Source organism: Pongo abelii, chromosome 4 (assembly GCF_028885655.2).
Source record: "Pongo abelii isolate AG06213 chromosome 4, NHGRI_mPonAbe1-v2.0_pri, whole genome shotgun sequence".
In the NCBI taxonomy this organism is placed as follows: domain Eukaryota; kingdom Metazoa; phylum Chordata; class Mammalia; order Primates; family Hominidae; genus Pongo; species Pongo abelii.
The window spans coordinates 156,107,353-156,126,011 of record NC_071989.2 but is presented as its reverse complement, the minus strand read 5'-3'; the positions used below and the strand labels follow the sequence as shown (position 1 = coordinate 156,126,011).

General features: G+C 41.2%; 1 protein-coding gene across 4 annotated transcripts in view; it reads left to right on the top strand.

Moving 5' to 3' along the window:
• JAKMIP2 (janus kinase and microtubule interacting protein 2) overlaps positions 1-18,659 on the top strand; it is a 198,408-nt gene that overhangs the window by 107,818 nt on the left and 71,931 nt on the right. For 3 of the 4 annotated variants that reach the window (XM_054556030.2, XM_054556028.2, XM_054556029.2), the window contains exons 3-4: positions 903-1,179; positions 11,423-11,920. In XM_054556030.2, the coding sequence (XP_054412005.1) occupies positions 1,051-1,179; positions 11,423-11,920 (627 nt within the window). In that variant the 5' untranslated portion in view covers positions 903-1,050. The remainder of the gene's footprint in view (positions 1-902; positions 1,180-11,422; positions 11,921-18,659) is intronic. The other variant, XM_009241163.4, reaches the window with a different exon arrangement.

Genomic DNA, 18,659 nt, shown 5'->3' with positions numbered 1-18,659 from the left:
TCTTTGCCCAGGATGCTTCACCTGTTTCTCCATCTGTTATCATCTTACCCACTCCTCAAGTTCCAAGCCAATGGTGTCTTCTTCAGTGAGCCTTTCTTATTCAACCCAGGTGGAAAGAGAGGTCACTGTTTATACTTCTGAAACAATTCATGCCTATTTTTTAAAAAACACTTATCAGATTATGGATGGTGATGTAGATAGATAGATAGATAGATAGATAGATAGATAGATAGATAGATGATAGATGATAGATAGATAGATAGATAGATAGATAGATAGATAGATAGACAGATAGATACATAGACAAATTTTTTCTCATTGGAACACTGACTTATTTTTCTATTTCAAAATTCTATACCTAGCACAGCATATGGAAAGAGTTCTAACAATATTGACTGATCGAATGAATGAATGAATATATGAGTGACTCAGTTAATCTGGTGATTCATGTATAGTTATTCCCCACTTCTCACAGTTTAGCTATTACATGTAATCCTGTCTCTATACATTGGCTTTTCTTAAAGTTGGGTCTGTCTGCCTTTTGAGGTCATCACATAGGTGACTTCCTTTAATGACCATGTTCCTTATGTTTGGAGTATCAGTGAGTGACATGGAGAAGACAAGGATAGAAGAGTGAGCAGTTTCAGGTAAAAAAAAACACTCCAAGACATGAAAGAGATATGCTTACAGGTGAAGGATTTTAAGCAAGATATTGATATAATTAAATTAGCTATTTGAAGAAAAAAATCACTCTAAACTCACGTACAAGTGGACAGGAGATACTGAGGATAGGAGAGCCTCAGGACGAGGCTCTTACAGGTAACTCAGGCTGAGAGTAGACTGACTGGCAGTTAGACCAGGTCTTTGCCAAAACAATAACTGCTATCTCTGCCTCTTCTCAGGGCTTCCAGGGCAGCGATTGAGGAGACCTTACCAAGAAGCACCACACAGTAGATGCTGAGACATCGTACTCCAGGATAAGAAACAGTAACATGGCAGCACCTGCTTGAAAGAAATTAAAAACCAACAGACTCCATTTAGAAAGGAACAATGTCCAAGAAAGGGCGAAATAAGGGCGAGAAGCCCGAGGCACTCATTGTTGCCCTTCAAGCTGCCAATGAAGACCTCAGGACCAAGCTCACAGACATTCAGATAGAGCTGCATCAAGAGAAGTCCAAGGTGAGCGAGGGCTACCTGAGGTCGTGGCGTTAAGAGCAGCTCTGGCTGTGTCCACATGCAGCGAGCACAGCTCTGCCTGCTGGCCCACCCCAGTGGACTCCTGCCCTTTGCCAGAGAGGGCAACATCCCCTGTACACATGGAGAGCTTATTGTATGTGGCAGGTGGGAACTGAGCACAGGACACACAGAAAGTGAGAATAGCATGCTCACTAGACAGATCTTAGCCTCCTCTGGAAGCCTGGTTCAGGAAGCCAGATACGAAAATTCAGTCAGTGTCCGCCTACCACCGCCAAACGCTTAGTAGTTGCATGACCTTGGGCAAGTTCCACTCTTGCCCTCTATAGGTTATTAACTCCCAGAACATTCAGAGCAGTCCTTCTGAAATGTACCACATCATGTTATTCCACTGCCCAATACCTTCCAAGGGCTTCCTATGTCTCTTAGACTCAAAGGACTTTCTCTACCACTACAGGATATTAGCTCCATCCCCCTGTTTGACTCATCTCCCACTTCTCTCTCTCTTGATCACTCTGTTTCCTATTTTTGCTGGATCAAGAGAGAGACCCCGATCACATTTAGGGCCTTTGCACTTGTTCTTCTTGGACAGCTCCATGCTCCTTCACTCACCTCTTTCAGATGTCTGCTCAACCATCAAGCATCTGACCACAGTCTCTAAAACAGAACACTTCCCCATTGTCAGGTACTCCCCATAGCCTATTCTTAGCTTATTTCATAGTAATTTATACATTTGCTTTTTACTTGTTTAGTGCTGTCACTCCTCAATCTCTACAAAAGCAGGAATTCAGTTTACTTAGTGTCCCTAGAGCCTAAATAATGTCCAGAACTTAAAATCTCAATATGTATTTGTTGAATGAATAGAGGAATAATTTAAAGATGATGCATTCCTTATACCTCAGTTTCTTCATCACATCACAGCTGTACTGAGGTATGAATTAGACAAGTATATTATGTGCTTATGAGGATTGAACAAAAAAATTTACGTCAAGTGCTCAGAGAGCTGCCTGACACATAAAAAACTTGCAAAAAATTATAGTATTAGTATTCTTTTTAATGTTCTATAGATTTAAGTCGGTTGCTAACTAGACTTAGAAGTCTCTTTACTTCTCTCAATCCCATTGCCTAAATGGACAAGCAAACACACACCTCACCAAGGTGGTGTGAATGTCAAAGAGGGTCATGTCTAGGAAAGCATTTTGAAATCTCCAGCATTCATAAGATGTTTTTGCTCCCTGCAAACTAGAGACCACCATGACAGCATAAAGTTGCCTTATTTAGATAATTATACAGTAAGAAAACATTCTTGATCAATAAGCAGTAGTCACAAGCCAACAAATATATTTATTCCATTCTTGTCTACCTCTTCTTCCTTGACATCATTATTAAATTTTAATTTGTTATTTCTCCCAAAATCTATTTCTCCTCATTTTAACAATAATAAGTGGCCTTTGGATCTGCCAAAGCCTCTTGCTCCCTGCCTTAGCTAAGCCTTGACCTTAGATAAAGAGACTGTAATGTAAAGTTTGTGAAGGAAATTTTTTAGTTTCCTTGAAGCCAAAGGGAACATGATGTCATTTTAGAACAGCATTTGTTTGAGAGTCAGAAGACATGGGGCATTATTTGTCTTTATCTCTCCTTGGAGATGAATTCAAATGTCTCAGTGTCTCTATCTGTAATTCAGATGACTGAATCTGCTTCTCCATATCTGTGCTTGTCAAGCATCACTGTGCAATGGTGTAACCTGGGGGACCTGATTAAATATTGAGATTCCTGAGCCCACAATCCAAGAATTCTGATAAAGTAGTCAGGTGAGAACCAGGACTTGTAATTCGGTAAAGCAGCCCAGCCAATTCCGATGCGCTACAGATGCAGATGACTTCCAGCCTTCGTGTTGACAAACACTCTGCTGTAAGGTTCCATCCAGGTCTGACAATCTCTGAACATTTCATTGGCCTTAACTCTCCCTGCAGCAGCATCACACTTCAAGGGAGGCAGACTCCTTTAATTGTAGTTACGACAGGATGACAATCTACATTCCTAGGAAGAAGCTTGTCAATCTCGAGACTGGGAACCCTAAACTGCTGCTGCTTTCCAGAGAACAAACTGGTGAGATTCTCAGAAACAGAGGCTCTGAGGACTTCAACACTGCCAATACTCCACATATTCAAGGCTTTTAAAATGGGTAACTCTCAAGTTTGAACCAGGCTGCCTGTTTATCTTGGGCCTGGCACTGTTGTCTAAGCCCGCAGGCCAAGCATAATCTCCCCTTCCTCTGACGATTGACTGGCAGCCAGCCTCTTAAATGAGCGCGCACAGCCTCGTCCTTTTCTCTGCTGGCTGCCCCTGCCTGGCTCCCGCTCCTTGGCAGTTAATTACAGTCCCAGCCCAGGAGCTAAAGGAAAGTCCCATTGCCTGTCAGCATCCTTCCCCAAAGAGCAAAGGGAATTTAGAGGGCAAACAAGTCATAAAGCACTTTTATTATAAATAAATATAATTGTATTTTCAAAGGGCCAGGCTTTAAGAGAGAGAATATAAACAATGCCAAGATGTGAATTTATACTCTCAGGTTGGCTCTGGGGCTCTGATGACAAAATGACAGTTCAACTACTAGGGAATGGATAAGTTAAAAAGTGGAAACCTTTGGGGCAATGCGGCAGTATTCATTTATCCAGCAAGACAAATAATCCCACTGATATTTACAGAACAGCCATTGTGTATAGAGCCGAATTTTGAGACCTTTCAGCTGATAATATAAATAGCTATAACTTATTGAATGTTTACTATCTGTCATGGGCTGATAAGCACATTTCATCCTGCCAGAGTCCCAGCTGCTTCACTAGCACCTGACTGGCCTGGAGAAGGTTATAAAACCCCTCTGTGTTTTTCCTTCTTCATCTGTCAAATGGGACAATAATAGTATCTGCCTCACAAGGGTATATGTGTGAGTGCTAATTTTTGAGCAATTAGTCTGTGTCAAGCATGTTAAGTGCTTTCATGCCATTATCTCATTCCATCCTCATTTCCACCTGCTGAGGTGCGCATTGTCATCCCTACTTTACAGATAAGGAAACTTCCTGGCCTGTAGGAGGTGCTCAAAATTACTTGAATAAAATTACGTGATTCTTTTTAACAGCTTTCCCCCAAACCCTGTGGCATAAGTACCATTACAGTACTCACTTAGGTGAGAACTCCAGGCTTGGGTAGAGAAAGGATTTCCACCCAGATCTGTCTGCTTCTTGGAGCAGCACCCTGAGCCACTAAGTTGCGATATTTGCCCCGTTTTTCTCTTCTATGGACAACATGAGTGCATGATCCAATGGTTAGTGTGTATGAACATGCCAGGGGCTGCCCCAGGGCTTTTTACTCTCCCTCAGAGATAAACTATGGTTTCGTGAACAGCATGGGCACAGTGACAGAGGGAATGAATGGACAGGAGCAGGGAACAGGGTTCTCAGGGCAGAGGCAGCAGGGCAACAGGCCTGGGTTGCAAGACTGAGAAGAATCAGCTCCAGACAGGAGCTGTCCCATTGGCACAGCCCTTCAAACTGCAAAGCATTTTCACATCGAGCCTCACAACCATCAGAGCAAGCCTGTGACAAAGACAGGGTGCAATTACTATTCTGCCTTCACTGAGGAAGAAAATGAGGTTCAAACTGTTTAACTCATTTGCTCCCAGAGACACAGCTACTGGAGGAGCCGCGATGGGAATTCCTGTCTTCTGTAAGATGGTGGTGATCAAGGTAATGCTCACTGTCTGATTCAAGGCCCTCTATTGCCTCTAGGGCATTCTCAGAAAATCAACCAACATTCTCTATGCTCGAGTGACTGTCACCACACCCTTCAGATACAGGTACCAAATTTGGGATGGGGTATATTTTCCTATCTACTCCTTTAGTTCTGTTTTCAGGAAGCATAAGTAGCTGAAAACAAGAAATTTTAAAAATAGGATCCTTTGCACTGGATTGTGTAAGGTTGCATAGGACTTCCCTTGTAAGCATTCTTCCTAGAGAGACTCCTTCACACCTCCTCTCTGAGAGTTGCTTTGTGCCCATGAAAATCCCTGCCAGTTTACTGTGTTCCTCCAGGAACATCCAATGCAGATAATCCAGGCCAAAGTTTATGTTAGCTTAGCTTGCCTTGATAACCTCTCAACCTTTTCCTTACCTTTGACTGAGCTGTCCAATTTTTAATCCTAGATTTCTAAGATCACTTTTAAAGCTCAAATAATCACTATCTTTTTCTTGGCAGAATTTACATTGGCATTTTGCAAAGGCTAGACCAGAAGTAGGACAGAATAGAAAAATACAACATGAGGTCTGTGTAAGATAGTTATAAATTCCTTTTTCTCTGTCATAGTGTAACCTTTCCTTGGTAGGATTAAACTTTTCTAATGATCTTTTTTTCCCATAGAAACTCTAGGGTAGAAAGGATTTGGAAACCCATCATTCAAAGCCCTACCGAGTGTTCTCACCTTCACCCTGCCCCACCCCACACCACTCTTTAGGCCCATACGCACCCCAAGTGTCTTCCACGTCAAGATTAGATGCTGCCAATGCCAGAGAACACAATACGTACTGAAGAAACCCAGCTTTATCTTTGAACATCTCTTTCTGTTGGAAAAACAGTTACCATCTTAATAATGTAATACAGTAATGTTAGTCTTAACAGGATGATATGGGCACTTTTATATTTATGTTGTTGGTATTAATGTAATAGTGTATAATATAATATTAATATATACACAGTATTTATTAAAATTAATATTATAATATCCACAACGTATTAATAGTTATTAATCTCTAATGTGTTCCAGCTTTTCCAAAGAGCTTTTGATCCATTGGCTATGTCAATCATCACAATAGCCATATAAGAATGATATCTACAACCCCAGTTTTCAGATGAGAAAACTGAGGCTGACAGAGGTGAAGCAAGGTTTCAGGTGCAAACATGAGGTGTCCAAGGTTTCAGAGCAAACAAGGAGGTGTAGTATCTTACCTGGAGCCGGCTCCTGGCCCACAATGTACTTTAGTGAGTCTTCTTTACGTTGTTCTTATGTAAAGACTGTTTCTCACTTTTCTTATCAAAATTGTGATGAAACAAAGACTTCCTACATCATAAAGCCGCCCAGGAGGTTAAATGCACTGATGTGTGTAAAGCCTGTTTAAAAAGTTGCCTAACTCATATTAAGCCCTCAATAAATGCTAGCTATTATATGGTTGAGCTGAAATTTTTCTGCATAAAACATCTCCATGTATCAAGATTGGTTTCTTTCTTCTACTAGATAATTTTCTTCATTTCAAAGTATTATCATCTTTACATTTTCATTGTTACTCAGGAATAGTTTATCATTTTGTATATTCATTTTAAGATTTATATTAAGATTTAAATCTATATCCTTAGTGGTGCCATCTGCACTGCAAATAATTTTCAGAAAATTTTTATTGGCCTTTTTCCCCCAAAATTTCAATCACATTGTTTGGCTTTTCTTCAGAATAAAACACTTCTTCCAGACTTAAAAAGAAGCCATAACTACAAATCCTGCAAAAAAAGTCAGTTTTCATGACAACCAAAATAAGTAAACATAAAAACATGTCAAATGTTACTCAATTCCTTTGAATTTTCTCTAATTTTCATGGATTATTTTAAGGGATAGACAGTGTTTGTTTTTGTTTTCATCTTCAGGCTGGAATACATGTTTCATGCACCTGTATTTTTACTTTTTTAAAAATAATTTCCTTCATCTCCCCTTCAGTTCTCATGCAAAAGCTTTGAGTTGATAATTTGGGGTAAATGACAGAATCACAGGAAGATACAATTTGATGCACCTCCAGAGAATTTGACATAAATAATTTTAGATCAAGGAGTATCTCCTACCATATCCAGTAATAATATTACCTTACACTTCATAGTACTTTGCAGTTCAAGGTACTTTTCCATACACAATCTAGTTTAACCCTAAAAATAACCCAGTTGCAGACATTTTTAAGTGTAATCAAAAATCCTCAGAAGGATAAAGCAACTTTCTTGGAGATAGCAAATAGTGAAACAGGAATAAAAACCCAGGATTTCTTACCCTTTGTCCATTTTTACTACAGTTTTTCACTGTTCTCGGAAGAATGGCTAAAAGTTTCCCTTGTTACCCACCAACCATTGCAGTCATGATACTGTTCCAGATGCCTAGTGTAAATGCGTCCTGCAGAAATTGAAGATGACTAAATTCATATCACTTGAGCTAAAGTAACTTTCCCAAGGTCTTATATGGAAGGTAAATTGTCAGTTTCTAAATCAATAGAAAACAAGGCTTTTCCTTTCAAAAAATGCATTATCTAGAAGAAGAATCAGCAAACTCTTTCTGTGAAGGGCAAGATAGTGAATATTTTAAGCTTTGTGGGCTAGACAGTCTGTGTGAAACTACTCAACTCCATTGTACAATGAAAGCAGCCTTAAGCAGTATGTAAGTGAATGGGCATGGCTGTATCCCAATAAACTTTATTTATAAAAACAGGAGCAGGATGGATTTGGCTCATGGGCAGTAGTTTGCCCACCCCTGATCTAGGAGATGCCCACTTCCATTCACTCCAGAAAGATGCAGAGAAAGATCTAGATTGTCCTTATGGAAGCACCAAGAGAAACACCTAGCAGAGAGAAGTGAATTCTTATATGTTAGGGTTTTGTTTTGTTGTCATTTTATACTGGGAAGGGATTGAGGAGGGGCTGATCTGGTAACCCTGCAAGCCTGTATTGTCTAAACTGTATGACAGAAAATATTATTCTTGCCTCTGGCCAGGGGCCTAGCCAGAGAGATATAACAGCATACATCCTTTAATTCCACACATGCCACCTGGTTTCTTATATATTGTTCTGGGAGCCACTGGGTACACAGAGATGAGGATAGCTCATTGGCAACTTTCTAAAAGTTACCAGTCTGGGGTAGGGTAAAAGAGGAGGTGATGAGGACAGACAAGTCGGCAAAAAAATGCAAAGAAAACTGTGAAAACCACTACTAAGGAAGTGTTTCAAAAGTATACTGAGAAGACAAAGGTAGGAGAAATGACCTTTGTCCTGGGTGAGTAGGGTGGCATGACAGGAGAGGATGACCTCTAGCCAGGCCACGAGGAATGTGAGGATCCCAAAAGGAGATGATGGAAGAATAAGTCAGGAAGAAGAAACTGTGGCATCTGGGTATGAGATGCAGGCATGTGCAGAAAATAGCATAATCCCCCCTCACCTAGAGCATGGGACAGGTGAGGAGACAGAGAGGGAGAAGTAGGAACTGGAAATCCAACCAAACCTTCCTGAGAGCCTGAAAGGTGAAGCTGGGCTGTTGAGATTTTATTCCACAACATAAAAGAGCCTGGGTGGTTTTGAGCAGACACATAAGTAAAACCAGAACTGAGCTTTACTAAGAGAATATCACCAGGAGCATGGGAAAAGCTAGGTTCACCAAACGAACCTTTAAGAACTCCAGAGCAACACTGTCCAAGAGAAATATAATGTGAACCACAAATGCAAGCCATATCTGTGAATTTAAAATTTCTTGTTAGCTGCAATTTTAAACAGTAAAAAGAAACAGAATCAGTTGTAATAATATCGTTTAGTATAATTTATCCAAAACATTATAGTTTCAATGTGTAATCAATATAAAAATGATAAAGGAGATATTTTACATTCTTTACCTGACACTAAGTCTTCGAAATCCAAAATATATTTAACATGGAGAGAAAATCTCAGTTCAAATTTGCAGTATGGTAACTAGTGGGCACCACAAAGGACAGCACAAGTCTAGAGCCTAAGAGAGAAGAGGCCTCCAGGAAGGGACTGTAGGTGTAAGCTGGAGGTGAGATAAGAGGATGGTTGTTTGAGGATGCCTGGCTGCTTATTTCACCAAATCCGCTTGTGCCCCAAGCTCTTTTAGAATAACCATCACGGGAATAATTGCTGTGCCTTTAAAAATAAACTGTTCATAAAATACCATGCAACTTAGAAAATACTGTTCTAGCTAAAGGTAGGTAAACTATTAAGGTGAGTAAAATCTCAGACACTGTATATTAGTCAGGGTTCTCTACAGGGACAGAACTAATAGGATAGACGTATCTATAAAAGGAGGTTTATTAACGAGTATTGACTCACACAATCATAAGGTCCCACAATAGGCTGTCTGCAAGCTAAGGAGCAACGAAGCCAGTTCAAGTCCCAAAGCTGAAGAACTTGGAGTCCGATGTCCGAGGGCAGGAGGCATCCAGCACAAGAGAAATATGTAGGCTGAGAGGCTAAGCAAGTCTAGTCTTTTCACCTTCTTCTCCTGCCTTTATTCTGGCTGCCCTGGCAGCTGATTAGAATGTGCCCACCCAGACTGATGGTGGGTCTGCCTTTCCCAGTCCACTGACTCAAATGTTAATCTCCTTTAGCAACATCCTCACAAACACACTCAGAAACAATACTTTTCATCTTTCAATCCAATCAAGTTGACACTCAGTATTAGCCATCACAGACACTTTATATTACAGTGGTTATAATATGGAGTCTCAATCTTAAGATTTTTCAACTGGAAAGGCTCTTAACTATTATTTTGTAAAACCTTCCAATTTTACAGATGGTGGAGACTCAATATCACTCAATTAGCTATTACTCCTGGGACTCCCCAGTTTTCTTCCTTTTCTCTTCTTTTTTTTTTTTTTTTTGAGACGGAATCTCACTCTGTCTCCCAGGCTGGAGTGCAATGGCACAATCTTGGCTCACTGCAACCTCTGCCTCCTGGGTTCAAGAGATTCTCCTGCCTCAGCCTTCCCAAGTGTCTGGGACTACAGGTGCCTGCCACCACACCCAGCCAATTTTTGTATTTTTAGTAGAGACGCGGTTTCACCATGTTGGCCAGGCTAGTCTCGAACTCCTGACCTCAGGTGATCCACCCACCTCGGCTTCCCAAAGTGCTGGGATTACAGACGTGAGTCACTGCACCTGGCCCCCTTTTTCTAGGTTACTCTGTGTATGTGTGTGTGTGCATGCGGGGGTTGTGTGTATGACAGAGAGAGACAGAGAGAGAAGACAGGGACAGAGACAAGCAGCAGAGATGAAGTGGGGGAGGAGGACAGCATAACAGGATCACGGAGAGGCTTTTTCGAGACACAAATGTCTGGGCACCACCTGATCTACTGAATCAGAGACTCACAGCCAGATTAGATCAATAGGTAGTGCCATTGCTAATCTACAAGGAGGCCTATATTATCACAGGAAATTTAGCAAAACGTAGAATAGTTTTAAACCAGAATTCCTGAGAGGTAAAAAGCTTGTTTGAAATATTTTATCAAACTACTTGGAGTGTTGGCTGGCGGGGCAGGAAGGGAGAAGGAGGAGTGACAGTGAAAAGGGACTCAAAGAAACATTCATGGCGCATTCAGAAATAACAATGGTCACTAAAGTCCTTCATCAGAGAGAGGACCCAATGATCTGAAGTTTTGTTGTTGGTGGTGGTTTTTTGTTTGTGTGTGTGTGTGTGTGTTTGTGTGTAAAATTTGGGGATGAAACTAACCTGCCATACTAAGAAAGGTAAGGTTGAGGCTATTATCAACTGTCTTCATTTTTCACCTCCTTAGCAGCAGCAGCATCTCTTCCAAAAAAAAAAAAAGAAAAGAGGAGGGAGGGGGATGCTCAATAATAATATCACTTGAGGCACTAATTTATTAGCCTGATCACAATATCAAACTGTGAGCTATTCTAAGACACACATTTATCAATTTGGATCTAGCTAGGGTTGTGTAGTCTAAAAAGCTCTCCAGGCGATCTGTTTTGCAGTCCTCTCCGTAAAGGGAAAAACCATGATAGCGATACTTTCTAATTTTAATGCATATACCAATCGCATGGGGATTTGTTAAGATGCAAATTCTGAGTCATAGATCTGGGGCTAAGCCAGGGATTCTGTGCTTCTAACATGCTTCCTGGGTGATACCGAGGCTGCTTGTCTGCAGACCACACATTGCATAGTAAGGCCCCAGAACATCAAATATTCATCTGAACAAAGTAATATAAATATCCTCAGGTATTTCCTCCTTTTACACACTGTATTCCCAGCTTTAAGGCCTGTAATTCTTTTTTCTCAGAGGGCCTGGAATTGGAAAAGAGATGAGGAATTAAGAGATCACAGCGGCCTGAGCTGCAAATCCTGCCTAGGAGCACACCCGTCCTTTGAGGCTCATTTCTCTTTATCCTTTTGCCTCTCTGTTTTTAGGTATCAAAGCTTGAAAGAGAGAAGACTCAAGAAGCAAAGAGGATTCGTGAGCTGGAGCAGCGCAAGCACACGGTGCTGGTGACAGAACTCAAAGCCAAGCTCCATGAGGAGAAGATGAAGGAGCTGCAGGCTGTGAGGGAGAACCTTATCAAGCAGCACGAGCAGGAAATGTCAAGGACGGTGAAGGTACGTGACGGAGAGATCCAGAGGCTCAAGTCTGCTCTCTGTGCTCTCCGCGATGGCAGCAGTGACAAAGTAAGGACAGCGCTCACCATTGAGGCCCGGGAGGAGGCCCGGAAACTGTTTGACACAGAGCGCCTTAAGCTCTTACAGGAAATTGCAGACCTGAAAACGGCCAAGAAGCAGGTGGACGAGGCTCTGAGCAATATGATCCAAGCAGATAAAATCAAGGCTGGGGACCTTCGGAGTGAGCATCAGTCCCACCAAGAAGCCATCTCGAAGATCAAGTGGGAGTCGGAGCGGGATATTCGGAGGCTGGTTAGTACAGTAATCCCATCAGACCCATGTAGAACCCATGTCTTCCAGGTTTCAGAGCGCTGTGGGATTTGCTTCTTCATGTGTTTTCTTGTCAGTGGATTGTAAACGTGCCTACCTTTTGTCCAGTGCTCTATCCAAGATAGATCAGTATGTAGGTAGGTAGATCAATCAAGAGATATGCTCAGGCCAAAATTGAAATTGTAAAGTGTAAGAGATTTTGGAAATCACCTTTCTCATAAAAACTGGATTCTCCAAGGACCATATATATGGAAAGTATCTCCAAGGACCATATATATGGAAAGGACTCCTGTTTTCTTAGATATTTATAAAAATATTCTAAATCATGGATTCTTCTAAAGTCAGCATGTTTTTTGCGCTTTTCCTTTGTAGAGTTTTATTGTTTGTTTGTTTTTATAGAGGGTAGGAGAAAACTTTCATGATGTCTGAAAATGGCAGCTACTGAAAACATCTTGAGTCTTTTCTTCCAGAAACCATGACTGAAAAAAGATACAAAACGATAAATCCCTAGTCATTTTAAACATAGATATTTTTCCCAAAGTATACAGGAGTCATTTAAAATAGGAGCCATTATAATTTTTAAATTGGATGTCATTCCTAAGTAGGTTGTTTGCTATTTATAGTTTCCAAGACTTACCTCAGCCCCTACAGAGTTGGTCTTTCCTTCTAACATGTTTCACCAAAAACCAGATAGGCCTCTCAGTATGCTTAAATATAATGCAAATATAATTATCATCTGAAAATTAGAATGTCCTAGGTTGACCTTGTTTAATTATTTTAGACCAAAAAATTTTATGTTCATCTGCATTCGGATGTTTAGCATCTGTTACATCTGTTACATCTTACTTTAATGTTATCACATCAACTATCTCCTGTTAGAATGTACTTTATGCTTCTCTGGAAATAAGGGTTTTTTTTAGGAAAAACTACACTTTTCCTTTTTTGTCTTCCAGTTCTAAGCAATTACTCTCGGAGAATTCTAATTATGTTCCTTGGGTGATATCTCTAGGCTTTTAATTTTAAGTTCAAGGTGGTTACCGTAGAACATTTTTAAAAGTTAATGTTTAATTTTCTTTGTACTGCAATAGAGTGTAACTGTAAAATATTGCCTTTGCCACATTTTCTGAATTCTTTATGTCAACTCATTCTATTGCACTGTTTGACAATAAAGACCAAACACAGTGCAGAAATATTGGTCTCAGCCCTGCCTTTGGTTTTTGAAACGACAGTGACTGACGAAGAAAGAATCAGGACTTCGAACTCTGGAGTTGGCAGGTAAGTATCCAATGAAAAGGCAGCTTTGCATTAAATATTTTCATTTGTTGATGGTTTTCAATATAAAATCTATAAGTATATCCACTTGATCTGCTAATTTTTGCACGACTTTCTTTCACCGGCGTATTGCTGACGTAGGCATGAAATCCCTCTTAATAACAACGTGAAGGGGAGGGGCCAAGATGGCCCAATGGAAACAGCTCACAGCGAGACCAACGCAGAAGGCAGGTGATTTCTGCTTTTCCAATCGAGGTACCCAGTTCATCTCACTGGGACTGGTTTGGCAGTGGGTGCGACCCACAAAGAACGAGCAGAAGCAGGGTGGGGCGTCGCTTCATGTGGGAAGTGCACGCAGCCGGGGGACCTCCTTCCTCCGGCAAAGGGAAGCAGTGAGAGACTGTGCTATCTGCCCAAGGTACTACGCTTTTCCCATGGACACTTGCAACCCACGGATCAGCACATTCCCTCATGACCCTACACCACCGGGGCCCTGGGTTTCAAGCAGAAATCTGGGCAGCTGTTTGAGCAGGCACTGATTTTTTTTTTTTTTTTTTTTTTTTTCATATTCCAGCGATGCCTGGAACTCCAGTGAGTCAGGACCACCGTCCAATCTCCTGGAAAGGGGGCTGAAGCCAGGGATCCAAGCAGTCTCACAAGCGGGTCCCAGTCCCTGTCCCATGCTCCCATGGAACCCAGCAAGATAAGAACCACTGGCTTGAAATTCTCACTGCCAGCACAGCAGTCTAGAGTCCGCCTGAGATGATTGAGTTTGGTGGGGGGAGGAGTGACCGTCATTACTGTAGCTTTAGTTGGTGGTTTTCCCCTGATTGTGCTAAGTAGACTGGGAGATTTTTGGACTGGGCGGAATTCACCACAGCACAGCAAAGCGGCTGTGGCCAGATTGCTTCTCTGGAGTCCTCCTCACTAGGCAAGGTCTCTCTGCAGGAAATCCAGCAGCTCCATTCAGGGGCTTACAGACAGAACTCTCATCTCCCTGGGACACAGCACTTGAGGGGAGGGGCGGCTGTGGTAGCAGCTTCAGCGGATTTAATCTTTCCTGCCTGCCGGCTCTGAAGATACTGGCTGATCCTGACAAGGGAGATTCTCCCAGCACAGCACACCAGCTCTGCTAAGGGACAGACTGCCTCCTCAATTGGGTTCCTGAACCCTGTGCCTCCTGACTGGGAGAGACCTCCCAGCAGGGGCCAAAGACACCTCATACAGGAGAGCTCTGGCTGGCATCAGGCCAGTGCCCCTCTAAGATGAAACTTCCAGAGGAAGGAGCAGGTAGCAATCTTTGCTGTTCTGCGGTCTCTACTGGTGATACCTAGGCAATAAGGGTCTGGAATGAACCTCCAGGAAACTCCAGCAGACCTGCAGAAGAAAGGCCTGACTGTTTGAAGAAAAACTAGCAAACAACAACAAACAAAACTAAAAAAGCAACAACAACAACATCAACAAAAAGACCCTCCCACAAAAATCCCATCCGAAGGTCATCAGCCTCAAAGATCAAAGGTAGAGAAATCCACAAAGATGAGGAAAAAACACTGAAAATCGCAAAAGCAGAATGCCTCTTCTCCTCCAAACGTTCACAACAACTGTCCAGCAAGGGCACAGAACTGGATGGAGGATGAGATGGACAAGTTGACAGAAGTAGGCTTCAGAATGTCAGTAAATAACAAACACCTGTGAGCTAAAGGAGCGTGTTCTAACCCAAAGCAAGGAAGCTAAGAACCTTGATAAAAGGTTACAGGAACTGCTAACTAGAATAACCAGTTTAGAGAGAAACATAAATGACCTGATGGGGGTGAAGAACACAGCACGAGAACTTCATGACGCATACACAAGTATCGATAGCCAAATCGACCAAGCAGAAGAAAGGATATCAGAATTTGAAAACCATCTTGCTGAAATAAGGCATGCAGACTAGATTAGAGAAAAAAGAATGAAAAGGAAGGAACATAGCCTCCAAGAAATATGGGACTGTGTTAAAAGACCGAACCGACAATTGACTGGAATACCTGAAAGAGATGGAGAGAATGGAATCAAGTTGGAAAATACACTTGAGGATATTATGCAGGAGAACTTCTCCAACCTAGCAAGACAGGCCAACATTCAAATCCAGGAAATACAGAGAACACCACTAAGATACTCCATGAGAAGATCAACCCCAAGACACATAATCATTAGATTTTCCAAGGTCAAAATGAAAGAAAAAATGTTAAGGGTAACCAGAGAGAAAGGCCAGGTCACCTACAAAGGGAAGCCCATCAGACTACCAGCGGATCTCTCAACAGAAACCCTACAAGCCAGAAGAGAGTAGGGGCCAATAGTCAACATTCTTTTTGTTTGTTTGTTTGTTTTGTTTTGTTTTGTTTTGTTTTGAGACGGAGTCTCACTCTGTCGCCCAGGCCAGAGTGCAGTGGCGTGATCTCGGCTCACTGCAAGCTCTGCCTCCCGGGTTCACACCATTCTCCTGCCTCAGCCTCCTGAGTAGCTGGGACTACAGGCACCCACCACCACGCCCTGCCAATTTTTTTGTATTTTTAGTAGAGACGGCGTTTCACCATGTTCGCCAGGATGGTCTCAATCTCCTGACCTTGTGATCCACCTGCCTCGGCCTCCCAAAGTGCTGGGATTATAGGCATGAGCCACCGTGCCTGGCCATCAACATTCTTAAAGAAAATAATTTTCAACCCAGAATTTCATATCCAGCCAAACTAAGCTTCATAAGTGAAGGAGAAATGAAATCCTTTCCAGACAAGCAAATATTTTATCACCACCAGGCCTGCTTTGCAAGAGTTCCTGAAGGAAGCACTAAATATGGAAAGAAAAAAACAGTATTTGTCACTGCAAAAACACACCAAAATATAAAGACCAATGACACTATGAAGAAACTGCATCAATTAGTGTGCAAAATAACCAGCTAGCATCAAGATGACAGGATCAAATTCACACATAACAATATTAACCTTAAATGTAAATGGGCTAAATGCCCCAGTTAAAAGACACAGGCTAGCAAATTGGATAAAAAGTGAAGACCCATCAGCGTGCTGTATTCAGGAGACCCATCTCAAATGCAAATACACACGTAAGCTCAAAATAAAGGGACAGAGCAAAATTTGCCAAGCAAATGGAAAGCAAAAAAAAGCAGGGGTCGCAATACTAGTCTCTGATAAAACAGACTTTAAACCAACAAAGATCAAAAAGACAAAGAAGGGCGTTACATAATGGTAAAGGGATCAATTCAACAAGAAGAGCTAACTAACCTAAAAATATATGCACCCAATATAGGAGCACCCAGATTCATAAAACAAGTTCTTAGAGACCTACAAAGAGACTTAGACTCCTACACAATAATAGTGGGAGACTTTAACACCCCACTGTCAATATTAGACAGATCAATGCGATAGAAAAATAACAAGGGTATTCAGGACTCGAACTCAGCTCTGGATCAAGTGTACCTAATAGAAGAGAACTCTCTATTCCAGATCAACGTAATACACATTATTCTCATGCCACGTGGCACTTATTCTAAAATCAACCACATAATTGGAAGTAAAACACTCCTCAGCAAATGCAAAAGAACTGAAATCACAACATACAGTCTCTCAGACCACAGTGCAATGAAATTAGAACTCAGGATTAAGAAACTTGTTCAAAACCACACAACTACATGGAAATCAAACAACCTGCTCCTGAATGACTACTGGGTAAATAACAAAATTAAGGCAGACATCAAGAAGTTCTTTGAAAACAATGAGAACAAGGAGACAATGTACCAGAATCTCTGGGATACAGCTAAAACAATGTTTAGAGGGAAATTTATAGCACTAAATGCCCACATCAGAAAGATGGAAAGATCTAAAATCAACACCCTAACATCACAATTAGAAGAACTAGAGAAGAAAGAGCAAACAAATCCATAAGCTAGCAGAAGACAAGAAATAGCTAAGATCAGAGCAGAACTGAAGCAGGTAAAGACACAAAAAACCCTTCAAAAAATCAATGAATCCAGGAGCTGGATTTTTGAAAAAATTAACAAAACAGACCACTAACTAGACTAATAAAGAAGAAAAGAGTGCACCAAATAGACACAATAAAAAATGATAAAGGAGCTATCACCACTAACTCCATAGAAGTACAAACTACCATCAGAGAATACTATAAATGCCTCTACACAAATAAACCAGAAAATCTAGAAGAAATGGATAAATTCCTGGACATTACACCCTCCCAAGACTAAACCAGGAAGAAGTCAAATCCCTGAATAGACCAATAACAAGTTCTGAAATAGAGGCAGTAATTAATAGCCTACCAACAAAAAAAAGCCCAGGACCAGACAGATTCATAGCTGAATTCTACCAGAGGTACAAAGAGGAGCTGGTACCATTCCTTCTGAAACTATTCCAAACAATTTAAAAGGAGGGACTCCTCTCTAACTCATGTTATGGGGCCAGCATCATCCTGATACCAAAACCTAGCAGAGACAACAAAAAAAGAAAACTTCAGGCCAATATCCCTGATGAACATCAATGCGAAAATTCTCAATAAAATACTGACAAACCAAATCCAGCAGCACATCAAAAAGCTTATCCACCATGATCAAGTCAGCTTCATCCCTGGGATGCAAGGCTGGTTCAACATATGCAAATTAATAAATACAATCCATCACATAAACAGAACCAACGACCAAAACCACATGATTATTTCAATAGATGCAGAAAAGGCCTTCAATAAAATTCAACATCCCTTCAGGTTAAAAATTCTCAGTAAACTAGGTATTGGTGGAACAAACCTCAAAATAATAAGAGCTATTTATGACAAACCCATAGCCAATATCATACTGAACGGAAAAAGCTGGAAGCATTCCCTTTGAAAACCAGCACAAGACAAGGATGCCCTCTCTCACCACTCCCAGTCAACATAGCATTGGAAGCTCTGGCCAGGGTAATCAGGCAAGAGAAAGAAATCAAGCGTATTCAAATAGGAAGAGAGGAAGTCAAATTATCTCTGTTTGCAGATGATGTGATTCTATATTTAGAAATCCCCATCATCTCAGCCCAAAACTCCTTAAGCTGATAAGCAACTTCAGCAAAGTCTCAGGATACAAAATCAATGTGCAAAAATCACAAACATTCCTATACACCAACAATAGACAAGCAGAGAGCCAAATCATGAACAAACTCCCATTCACAATTGCTACAAAGGAATAAAATACCTAGGAATACAACTTACAAGGGACATGAAGGACCTCTTCAAGGGGAGCTACAAACCACTGCTCAAGGAAATAAGAGAGGACATAAACAAGTGGAAAAACATTTCATCCTCATGAATAGGAAGAATCATCATCATGAAAATGTCCATACTGCCAAAAGTAATGTATAGATCAACACTATTCCCATCAAACTACCAATGACATTCTTCACAGAATTAAAAAAAAAAA